At 43.4% G+C, this 12,341-nt stretch overlaps 1 protein-coding gene across 3 annotated transcripts in view; it reads right to left on the bottom strand.

Annotated features, from left to right (window-relative positions):
* RAPGEF4 (Rap guanine nucleotide exchange factor 4) overlaps positions 1-12,341 on the bottom strand; it is a 328,711-nt gene that overhangs the window by 121,059 nt on the left and 195,311 nt on the right. For 2 of the 3 annotated variants that reach the window (XM_062187806.1, XM_062187808.1), the window contains one exon: positions 10,516-10,535. In XM_062187806.1, coding sequence (XP_062043790.1) covers positions 10,516-10,535 — 20 coding nt within the window. Of the gene's footprint in view, positions 1-1,415; positions 1,446-10,515; positions 10,536-12,341 lie in introns of those variants that run through there. The other variant, XM_062187815.1, reaches the window with a different exon arrangement.

Genomic DNA, 12,341 nt, shown 5'->3' with positions numbered 1-12,341 from the left:
AGATAGACAGAGATAGAAACATCTCCCATCTGCTGGTTTACTCCCCAAATGACCCACACCAACCAGGGCTGTGCTAGGAGGCAAGAACCTAATTTGAGTCTCCCATGTGGGTGGCAGGGATCCAACTACATGAGCCATCACTACTGCCTCCCAGAGTGCACACAAGCAGGAAGCTGGCAGACAGAGAGGAGAGCTCAGACTTGGACCCCGGCACTCTCACATGGTATGTGAGAATCCCAAACAGTAGCTTAAGCACTACACCAACCACCCAGCCTTTTACTAATTCATTTTGTAAAGGTACCCATCGAGTAACTGAGGATGTATTTCCAGTAACAACTGACTTTAATGTTTAATAATTATTCAAAGGGATTTATATAATATTTATCTTTTCTTGGCCATTGTATCCAACTACTGTCATAACTTGATCTAGAAAAACTCAGAATAAAGACCTAATGGTCACAATAACTTGTGAAACATTAAGATTTCCTTGACAACATGATGCTGGCTTATCAACTGTGGAGAGTTCACATTTAGAGAGTCAAGATGAGTAAAAAAATAATCTGTTTAAGACATTTTTGTGCTTAAGTCTTTGTTACTATAGCTGAGGCTATACATTAACTAATACATTGATGGAATGAAAAAAGTCAGCCGGCCTGGAGAAAAATCTATAAAATCAGCATAAAATTCCAGGGGGATAAATAGAATGGTAATATAATTGAAAGGCAAAAATGAAGTACTATAACATTACCAACTATTAAAGAGCTTGTTTATAAGTTTCTGAAATGGCAACAAATCATTTATCAGAATGCCTAGCCCCATTCTAGCATAGAGTAAGTACTCTATGAAAAACTGCTGATGAATAGACTCCCTCCTTGGAGAAGTTCATTTAACTTATAGGACTGGAACTCCATACCTGTCGACAGCCTTGCAGGGCAGTGCATTTAGGAAAGACAAAACACCAACAGAGTGGGAGACTGTGCAGGCGCACATGTGAATGGGTGGATGAATGAATGAATGAACAGCAATTTTCGCCAATTTTGAGGTTCCCAGGAACCAGGCATTTACTACTAATATTTCCACTTCCATCAAGACATCTGAGCCACAGTAACTAAAATGTCAAGGTTAGACATGCAGGAACAGGAGAATTACCACCAGAGGGAGCCCGCGTGTTTTTCTGAATGCACCAGATCGCAAAGCAAAGGGGAAAAAAAAGGAAGGAAGCGCACAATACAAAGCTGGGAGGGAGGGAGCCGGCAGCGCAGGGTGTGCGAAGTGTGAAAGAATATCTTACGGAACGACACCGCCATTCTGGATTTATGTTCAAATTCCCTTACCAGGCAGTGGTACATTGTGACACTGTGACTCCTATCAAAGGAGAACTGGGTAAACACAATATTTTTTAAAAATTCACATACCCTACAATGCGAAGGTCCAGGGTGGACTGCTGTGACAGCATCCATGATTGTCTGCTGTGCACCAGCCAAGCCAGGCGCCTTCTCCATCTTATCTCAACGCTCCTCTCACGATCTCTCCTGGTCCATCTTTGCCGTTAACTTTGCCTAAGGTTTGGGCGTGGCTTCCTCACTTTGTGTTTGGAATCAGGCTATCAAATGGCAGCACGGAAGGAGCACTTGGTGTGACTTGAGATTTTTTTCATTCTCCTGTCTGAGCCAAGTTATAAGGACATTAAGAAGAGTGACTTTCCATTTGTCATCCTGAAGTCTGCCTGCGACTGAGACTTGGACCAGGTCCTAACAGGAGGCGAGAGGACCTCTGCAAGGCTTTCCAGACCCAGAGCCCCCAGGTCAGCCTCAGCCATGCCCCAAGCTAGAGAAATGCGCTCCGGTGATGCTATAGAGTGTGGTCTTGGTTAGAACTGAGCTCCCAAAGAGCTTAATGTAATGTGTCACATTGGAGAGCAGTTCTACCTGATTCATCCTTTTCCTGTGGTAGGTTGATTTCTTGATGAGGGATCTGAAGCTATGGAGGGAGAGACCTGTTCAGAGTCACTGGCTCCTCCCTTCCTTCCTTCCTTCCTTCTGGTCTTTCTTTCTTTTTTTTCTTAAAGATTTATTTATTTGAAAGACAGAGTTAGAGAGAGAGAGGAGAGACAGAGAGCTTCCATCCGCTGGTTCACTCCCCAGATGGCTGCGACAGCCAGAGCTGAGCCAGGCTGAAACCAGGAAAGCGGACTAACACAGATGGGATCCTAAGAAAATAGAGCACCCAACATAGGTCAAATTTTTGATCTTAAAGCGGATGACATTAGCCCCAAGAGAGAAATTCCTCCCCTTTGTCCCTGCAGTGCCACCTTCCACAGAGCGTCCACTCAGGCAGGTCCTTCTCCGTGTGGCTGCTCCCAACCCCCAGCTGCCTCCCATGGAGAGTTGCCTAGTCCCACCGCTGCCTCCACAAAGCAGAAGGCAGGTGCTGAGCATGGCACGTGGTAGTTCATGAATGCTCTTGGACACTCCCAGGAGCAGGACACTGTTGTCGTCCTCATGCCCTCCTCAAAGAAACAGAGCATGGAGTTTCCCTAACTTGTTCATGTTCCCACACTCAGTACCTGGCAGCGCTGGGAATGGAACTCAAGCCTCCGAAGTTCCTAAATCCTCGCCCTACGGCCCCAGTACACTGACTACACACACGGGCACCCACATGACTTCACTGGGCTTCTCTGGTCAATTCAGGCTCCTCCTGCTGGCCAGCAGCTCCCATGCTTTATTTCATTTTCATCATCCCATGTAGGACCTGGGAATGATCAATTAAACTGAGGGTTTCAAATAAGTATTCTATGTATGTCTCTGAATCCTGCTTTGATGGGAGGAAAATAGAATATAAAGCTGAAGTGAAGAGGATTTCAACATTTACAAAAACTGGCAATGAGAATCGTGGATCGTATAACTAAAGGTGGTCTCATGATTTTCTCTTCTGGAAATTTTAAAGAATGGAAGCAGCTATATATGCAGGTACTTCAAAAGGTTCATGGAAAAATGCAATTGCAAGATAAACTTGGGGTGGGCATTTAGCTTAGCAGGTAAGATGCCTGTGTCCCATATTGGAGTCCCCAGGTTTGATACTCGGCTGTGGTTTTTAACTGTAGCTTCCTGCCAATGCAAACCCTGGGAAGCAGGTTGATGGCTCAAGTAATTGGGTTCCTGCTACCCACACAGAAACCTGGATTGAGTTCCTGGCTCCTGTCCCAGCCTAGCCCTGGCCATTGTGGGCATTTGAAGGAGTAAACTAGTGGATGGGAGTCTCTCAAATAAATCAACACATATGCTTAAAAATCTTTCAAAAAAGGGTAAATTTCTTGTGGTGCAAAATACTTGAAACCCCTGCATAGTTTTTGAAAATCTGTATGAACCTTTCTGAACACCTTTGATATGCATGGATTTCAAAAACATTTTGCATCAAAATAAACTCATAATTCCATTTCCCACACACTTTGGAAGAATTCTCATGTATATTTATCCATACATGTATACACATATGTCTCTACAGAGACATGTATATGCCTCTATCTATCTATCTATCTATGCCTTTATCTATCATCAATGTGATTTTACCTACAGGTAAAGAAAATGACTACAGAATAATTTACTATCCATGGACTCAGGGGAGCCTGCCTAACACAGAATTGTTGTTAGAAAAGAATCCAAATCCTAAATGACTGTCAACATGAGATTAATTTATCCAATCTGAGAGCACTACAATTTTCTCTCCTATCCATAAGGCATATTTTGTAAAGAATTTGGTTTCCATTTCTCAAAACAGAATAGTAAAAATTCAAATACATCAAAAATAAATGACACTATAAGTCTTATTCTCACAGTTAATAGCAATGACATGCTAGCAGCTCAAGTAACTGGTGCTGCAGATAATTGCCTTCGGTCCAGGAGCCCATTATTTCAGACAGCAGCAATGTACTCCCACCCAGCTTTGGAATTAGCATGCGGAACAGGCCACTAACGCTGCATCATGTCCCAAGTCCCTGCCTACGGTCAGCAGCACAGCCAGAGTCCAGCAGCCTCATCTCAGGGCTGGGACATTAAAAAACTTTTTTAAAATTTATTTTATTTGAAAGGCAGAGAGAGAGAGAGAGGGAGGGAGAGAGAGAGAGAGAGGAGAGAGAAAGAGGGAGGGAGAGAGACAGAGGAAGACATATAGAGATATCTCTCATCTGTTAGTTCACTTCCCAAATGCCTGCAACAATTAGGGCTGGGTAATAGCCAAAGCCAGGGGCCAGGAATTTGATATAGGACTCCTGTACGGCTGGCAGGAACCTAATGACTTGAGCCATCAGGACTGCTTTTCAGGGTCTACCCTGACGGGAAGCAGTGCTGGGTATTGAACCCAAGCACTCCAGTGTGGGATGAGCACCTTCTAAGGCAGAGTCCAAACTGCTAGGCCAACCCCCTGGCCCAGGGCTGAACCATTCTGAAGGTGTGAGTAGGGATAAGCTGTTGGCTACAGAGAGAGAGAAAACCTCACTTCCTTTGTTGTTGCTCTCGTTATCATTATTACTGTTGCCCACCAGATACTGCCCGGGTTCTCTGTGATCAAATTCTGATATCTAAAACATTGAGAAAAATGGCTTCAAAACTCAGCTAAAGGTTTGCAATCCTAGAAAACATCTGCATGGGAACATTAAAAAAGTTCCCACAAAACATAAACTTTAAAAATTGTAAAGAAACCCAAGTTAGGCCATTAAAACCATCACCGAATGGAACCCATAATATCATAACAATAATTCTCAAAATACAACAACCCACCACGCCACTGTACCCCAAGACATGTTCTTTCTCCCGGCAAACTCACGGCGAACAGGCCCCAGGAACCAGGCCGGGGACACTCAGACACAGGCAGTGCAGGGCCTCGCGGTAACAGAAGGAGCAGGGCTCTAGAGCGCTGCCTGGGTTTGCTCTTTCCAGGAAGGACAGCCACTCGTCATCTAGCCCATTCAACCCGAATGCTGCTGCAGAAGCTACGGAGAGACCAGGAGGCTTCGGTGATGCAAGAGAGGAACAGGTGGCATGGAAAAGAGAGAGGGATTCTGCAAGGGCATTCCGCCCCGCGAAATGCATAACTCACAAAGACAAAAACAAACATTTCTTCAGAGGCCAGCAAGCTGAACTTGTCCTTGGCACTGCCATGTGAAGTCGCCAGTGTTTTCCAGGAGGCGGGGCCGAGTAAGTGCGAGCTCACAGGGCTGTGCTTCCGATTGGCCAGTTCCAGAAATGCATATTTACTAACTCCCAAGACTGGGTACGGAATCTAATCTTCACTTGGGTGATAAGTAATTTGTCCTTCAGAATCAGAACAAGCACACTGTTGTTTTGCCTGCCCCGAAGGCCTCACACCCTGGCTCAACTGCACAAATGTTCCAGAACGGCAGTGGTGCTGGTAGAACCACGTGTCCCCCAGACAAGCCAGGAACTCTGGACCCAGAGCAGTCATTTTTATTTTACTGAACGGAGAGGCAGAGAGACTGGCAGAGAGCCCCACCTGCAGTTCACTCCCCAAATACCCACAATGGCCAGGGCTGGGCTAGAATGAAGCCAGGAGCTGGGAACTTAAGTCTCCCAGGTGGGTTTCAGGGGCCCAACCACTTGAGCTGGGTGCGAGTCCCCTGCCTTCCAGGGTCTGCATTAGCAGGGGGCTGGAGTCAGGACTTAATCCCAGGGACTCCGATATGAGCTGTGGGAGTCTGAGCTGCATCTTCACCGCTAGACCCAATGTCCATTCCCCACGTCAATCATTTTCAAGTGAGTGTTGAACACTACACTCCCCAGAAAGCTGTTGGTTTGAATTCAGTAAGTGTTCTAAAGCTGCAGTTGACAGGGGATTATTTCAGTTTTTTTAAATATTTGAAGAATATTTGAGAACACGCAATTTCCATTTTCTTCATCTGGCCCTGCATACCCCATGAGAGCCAATCTATATGGTAAAATACGATGCTGTCAAATAACAAGTGAGAAATATTCTAACCTTAGCAAACAGCAACAGTAAAAAGAAATAAATGTTGTTATATCCCCTCAAAATTCCTAAGCTTTTGACCTAGTAGTTACTTACTTATTTTTCTGTTTATCATATTCTATTTCTCATTAAAGCATTCTTACAAACTGTGTAAATTTTTTCCTTACCAGTTGCCATTTAAAACCTTACATCTATATAGTAATTTTCAAAACTTATTCTTGACATAAGTAATCTATGATTTTCATAAGTTTGAGAAACTCCTACCTTAAATAATCTTTGCATGGAACCAGATACACGGATACCTCCAAGCTTGCTTGTTCCTTTTTTTTTTTTTTTAAAGATTTATTTATATGGGGGCTGGTGCTGTGACCCAGTGGGCCAGGCTTCCACCTGCGGTGCTGGCATCCCATATAGGCGTCGGTTTGTGTCCTGGCTGCTCCTCTTCCACTGCAGCTCTCTGCTTATGGCCTAGGAAAGCAGTAGAAGATGGGGGCAGGGCTTGGGCCCCTGCAACTGTGTGGGAGACCTGGAAGCTGCTTTTGAATCCTGGCTTCGGATCAGCTCAGCTCCAGCCATTGCGACCATTTGGGAAGTGAACCGGTGGATGGAAGACCTTTCTCTCTGTCTCTCCCTCTCTTTGTCTGTAATTCTACCTCTCATATAAATAAAATAAAATAAAATAAAATATCTCAATTAAAAATAAATAAAGATTTATTTATATTGTTTCTTTATTTGAAAGGCAGAGCAGCAGAGAGACAGAGACATTTTCCATCCATTGGTTCACTCCCCAAATGGCACAATAGCCAGGTCTGAGCCAGGCCCAAGAAAGGAGCCAGGAGCTCCATCTGGGTCTTCCACATGGGTGGCAGGGGCTCAATACTTGGGCCATTTTCCACTGCCTTCCCAGGTGAATTAGCAAGAAGCTGGGTGGAAACTGGAGCAGCTAGGACTCAAGCTGGTACTCTGATGTGGGATGCCAACATCACTGGTGGTGGCTTGACCCAATGCACCACAACACCAGCCCCAGTCACTGTTCCAGCTCTTGGTGAATATCTCTGAGCTCTGAAACATTTGCGATTTATATCAAAACAGCACTCTTCAGTATTTAGCAAGAAGCTTGCTAAGCATGCTATCAATACTATGGGAGTCTTCACAAAGTTCCTGGAAGATGCATATTGTGAAAAAACTGCTTAAATTTCAAAATTTCTGAATCAAAATAAACTGATCTTTTAATTTCACTTTGTCACAAACTTCTTGTAAGAACCCTGATTACTGCCTGAAAAATAAGACCCTCCAAAGATCCATTTGGAAACAAAATGCTTATAAATCAAAAAATGGGACTATTTTGTAAAATCTCTCTGAGCTTATTTCTCTGGCTCCCTCCATTCTGAGGAAGGAAAGTATAACCTTCCAAAACAATAAAAGTTCACAGCAGTTGTCCGCTCAAAAGGATGGCGCACAATAGGCAACAACATCTACATAAGTAGCAAAAATTACAGACAAGCCCAGATCTTAAAAGGGTACCCACTATAAAGCTTTCTTGTAATTGTGATTTTCAACTTCAGTGTACAGATGGTCAATTGGGAATGGCACATGCAGAACAGGGGGAAAACTGCAGCTTAAATGGAGCAAAGAGAAGACTCTCTAACAACTCAACAACCCTGGGAGTGAGCATTCACCTAGAGGGTAAGACACCATGTCCCACATCAGAGTGCCTTGGTTCAATTCTGGGCTCTGGTTCCTGACCCCTGCTTCCTGCCAACACAGATCCTGGGAAGTAGCAGTGGTGGCTCAAGTTATTGGATTCCTGCCACCTGTGTGAGAGACCCGGACTGAGCTCCTGGCTTCTACTTTCAACCCTAAACTACCTTGGGCTAGCCCCTGCTACCGTGGGCATTTGAGGAGTGGAGCTGTGGATGGGAGTGTTTCTCTCTCTCTCTCTCTCTCTCTCTCTCTCTCTCTCTCTCAAATCCAGTCCTAAGCAATCACAACTCTACCAAAATTGTCTATTTGCTTTCTTAGCTCCATGTTTATTTCTCTACTATTTTTCTTAATTACTTTACAGTTTCTAACATTAAATGACTTCCCCATCAATCCAGCAAGAAACTGCTGGCCCATTTGTATATACAAAAGAGTATCTTAAGAAAGGATAGCTCTTTTTTATGCAAGATAAAGCTAAGTCTAGAAATACAAATATAGCTTGCAAAGCAGCTAAAAACACCATGAACTGACATTGCATATTTGATCAAAGTTAAATGTGGTGATTAACAAAATCTGAGCGGAACCTGGAAAGGAAAAAATTCTTTCCATAAAGGATGTTTGGACACTGAAACAACAGTCTAAGCACTTTTATTTAAGTGCACAGGCATATCATTGTTATTTGGAAACATAAGGAGAATATAAAATTGCTCAGCATGCAATTAAAGAAGATAAAGAATAAAAGAAATCATAACATGACTTATTTCTTCTAAAGGAAAAGTTTTCAATTAACACCATTTTAAGCCTCTTGAGCTTCTTTTTATCTTTCTAGAGCTTTGACTCTGCTCATGAATGTCTTTCATCTCACTTGCTTCTCTTTGATTAGCACTAGAGAGCTTTCCTAACAGCACGTGGTGAGCTACTACCACTTGCTTTGCTAATAGAGAACAAGTGTGCTTTCCTGATTGTTGGTCAACCGACCTAGAATGGCCCCAAAAAATACAAATAAGCATAGGCTACTACCAAGAGCAAGGACACAGGCTGACCAGTCCTCCAAGTCTTTCAGAGCAGCCTGTTGTTAACAGCTCGTGTACCAGATGTTCTGCAAACTTCAAATTCCTCTTTTGTCATGAAGTGAGCACATGGTGCCAGCTGTTAGGCCCTCTGCTTGGAGTCGTGTGCCTGTTGTCACACTGCAGGGGAGCCCACTAAAGGTCACAGAGTGCCTGGGAGAACCAGAGCTTCCTTTTGAAGTCTAGAACATCTTCGTCCTCCCAGGGTTTGGCACATTCTGTGGGCACTCCATGTCACCAACAGCCACTTGATGAGAGAGCACAAGGCCCTTTCATCATTTTTATTTGGCTAATGATCTCTGAATTATTTGTTAAGGCATGAGTGTTTGGGACTATCCGTGTCTAAAATGGTAGCAGGATCAGTGGTTTGCTTTAGACTAAAAAGCCTGTTGCTTTTGAATCTTCAAGAACCATCGTAATCATACCTAAAGCTATGCAAAACACACCAACAATTTTTGCTCAGCCCCAGATTGATGGCAAGGTTCACTGAAGAAAGGGATTTTAAGGAGAGTTGTAAAAGGCAAAAGGACAGTTCCTTTGTGAAGGGTAGGCTGTTTTCAGAGAAGACAGCTAGGAAACGCTAGAAGGCTTGAGAAAACACAGCAAGAAGAGTCCTAACATTTACTGAGCCCTGTTGTATTTGTCACCATGCTTTCCACAAATTACTTCATTCAATTTTCATAACAGCCTTTTAAGTCTTCACAAAGATGCAATAAGGATGTTTAGAAAAACCAATGAGCTTGTGCATGGCCCCCAGCTAGGGAGAAAAACTCTTGGCTGAACAAAATGCTGCAAGATTTTGGTGTGACATTTGAAGCGGCATTGCTAGGCCTCGACCCCAGATTTGCCATGGTGTTGCCGTGGGCCAGATTCCCAGCAAGCACTTTGGAAGCAACATTATGAAAAGAAGATGGCCTCTAAAGACAGACAGAGCCCCATCTCCAGCGATGGCTACAGAAATCACCTTCATTCAATGAAGACACTGTATCTGCCTGTAGGCCCAGGACAGAGAGCAGGGAAAGGAGAATGACAAGTGTCACACTGCTCCTTGGACACAGCAATCAAGCAGCACGACAAAGTGGTGCACCTGAGAGCCACCCGAGCACCACTCGAGACCATTCACCACACACTTCATCATCAGCCCTTTCCTGTCGTCTAAATTTAGGTTCTAGTTAATAGAAGTCACATTATTATTTGCATGCAAAAATACACCACTGAACCACTACCTTGCTTCCAAAGCATGGTTGGCACCCTTTCTTGGTAAAGCTATTTTCCCTAACCTCCTACTTTGTCACCTGTTTTCCCCAAACAATTATAGCAAGTAATTATTTTCAGTTTCCAAAGAGAAATGTTGATTTTAGTGCACTTGGATATAATTGCACAAATTCATCAACTGACCTTGAATTTCACAGTCTGTACTCCTACCAAGAAGAAACAATGAGTTTTTCCCCATGCTGTGAAGTTAGATTTGTTTTACCACATGGACATGATGGGAAAAAGGAAACACTTAGAAATTGTACCATTTGCCCCTGGAATGACCTTTCTTCAAGACTAAATATCACAGGCATGTCATGGCCATGTCAGAGCATTCACCTTCTCCCATCCATATTTCAAAACAACTCACCAATGATGCCAGCAAAAGATTAAAAAAATATTTATTGCTCTGTTGAATGTGGTTCAAGAACTCTCTTTGCTGGTAGAGGTACCATGATTACATTTAACCTTATGACAGATTTTAGAAGCTAGGCAGAGAGGAGCTACTCACGTTCTCCTTGTCAGGAATTCCTAGAGGAAAAAGACAGAGAGAAAGGTTGTGAATTGTAAGCTCAACCTGTAAAACGGAACAGAAGTCCTTTGCTGCCCCAACCCAAGTAATATTTTAGTGTTTTTAAGTTGTGTTTCCATAAGAACTTAAATAATGTTACTCAGAGAAATAACAGAACAGATCAAAATCTATAATGTAAATCAATCAATGGATGACGAGCAGGGCTATGTGCCCAGAAAAATAAAACTTATGTTTCTTTTGCTTCTTGGCCACATGCTTTGCTTTCCCAGAGGTGAAACCCAGCACAGATTGATTTACTCAATGTAAGCAACTCATTCTAACGGTTTGGGCTCCAGAACACTCAGAATTTCAGACATATCAACTCTGAAGCACCTCCCACTCTCCAGTGACTTGAACCTAGAGACAAGGGACACATAAAAGCTATCGCAACACATCTCCCATGTTGAGCAAAGCAACTTCCTGCTGATTCAAGGCAGGCCTGAGCCAGCCAGTGGCTCCTTCCAGGGCTATCTCACTTTGCTTAGTGAGAAAGTTAATTATTCATCATGTATTCATTTGCTGAAAAGCATTTCCTGAGCATCTATCACAGGCAGCCCCCATTTCTTGTCACTTCCTTTGGAGCTGCTTCGCCAAATGACATGGGAGGGATGCACACCAAAAGGTTCACAGCTCCAACAGAGCTTAATGTCCCTAGTGCAGCAGGCACAAGTGACCTTCTACTGCAGACAGAAGCATGGAGGTAGGGGTTTGGCTGTGGCTTACATCTAGCTTCCAACCAGTGGGGCAGTGGGAAGTGGCTTGCAAAGCAAAAATATAGTACTTCTACATTCTGGTAAACAGTACATTGTGTTTGCCTGGGTACATTCAGGATTGTAATATTAGCATTAAAAGAACTAAGTACCCAAGCTAATAGGCAGCAGTAGGGTATGTAGGAAGGGTAAGAATGGAAGACTGCTTGGAAACATTCCTAATTAAACATCTGACCTCCAGAGCGGGTAGCACCAGGACAGAATCTCAGGCAGAAAGCAGGGAGATTGAAGGGAATGTCGTTTGAAGCAGAAAGTATTAATGTGCATGTTTGTCATCCCTTCCTATATGTGTCAGAAAGAGTGAGGGTGACCTAACATCTGAAGCCATACATTTATCATCCACCCACCATCCATCAATCATCCTTCCATCCCTCATCCAATCTCTATCTATCATCCATCCCTCCATCCCATCCATCCAACCAGCCGCAGCCATTTGCAAGGGTCAAAGTTCATCATCTGAGAAGTACAGGAGTATAAATGAAGATTACTTCCTACAAGGTTCAATAAAATCAATACAGTGTTCCACAAATCAGCATATCTGAGTGGTTGGCAATTAGGGCAGCTGTGGAGAAATACGACTGAAGAGAGATGAATTTGGCCAAGGAGGGACTTGAAAGGTGGGCTTTGCAATTTCACCTTCCAGGGCAGGCAATGGACAATCAGTAAATAATTTGGGGCAGTAGCATAGAAACAGGAATAGGAACAAGGAAGGAAGAAAATGTTCAAAAGGAAAAGATATTTAAAACAAGGGGCAATGCAGGGTCGTTGACTAAAGTCCAATTACTGGAGTGATCAGTGAGAAACATTCAGATTGGGAAATCTGAGTATGGGCTGGGTGGTGGGCATTATTAGGAAAAATCATTAACCAGTTAATAGGTGAGGTAGTGACAGATATATATTTTCCAGATAAAGTGATCATATACCGAAAAGTCTTTGCTTTAAAACAATTCCTCTTGAGGTATTTGAGGTAAAATGTGATAAAAGAGGGAAATATGG

This window comes from Lepus europaeus, chromosome 1 (genome assembly GCF_033115175.1).
Source record: "Lepus europaeus isolate LE1 chromosome 1, mLepTim1.pri, whole genome shotgun sequence".
NCBI lineage: Eukaryota > Metazoa > Chordata > Mammalia > Lagomorpha > Leporidae > Lepus > Lepus europaeus.
Note: the sequence above shows the minus strand (reverse complement) of the source record. Positions and strands in the feature narration are given on the sequence as shown.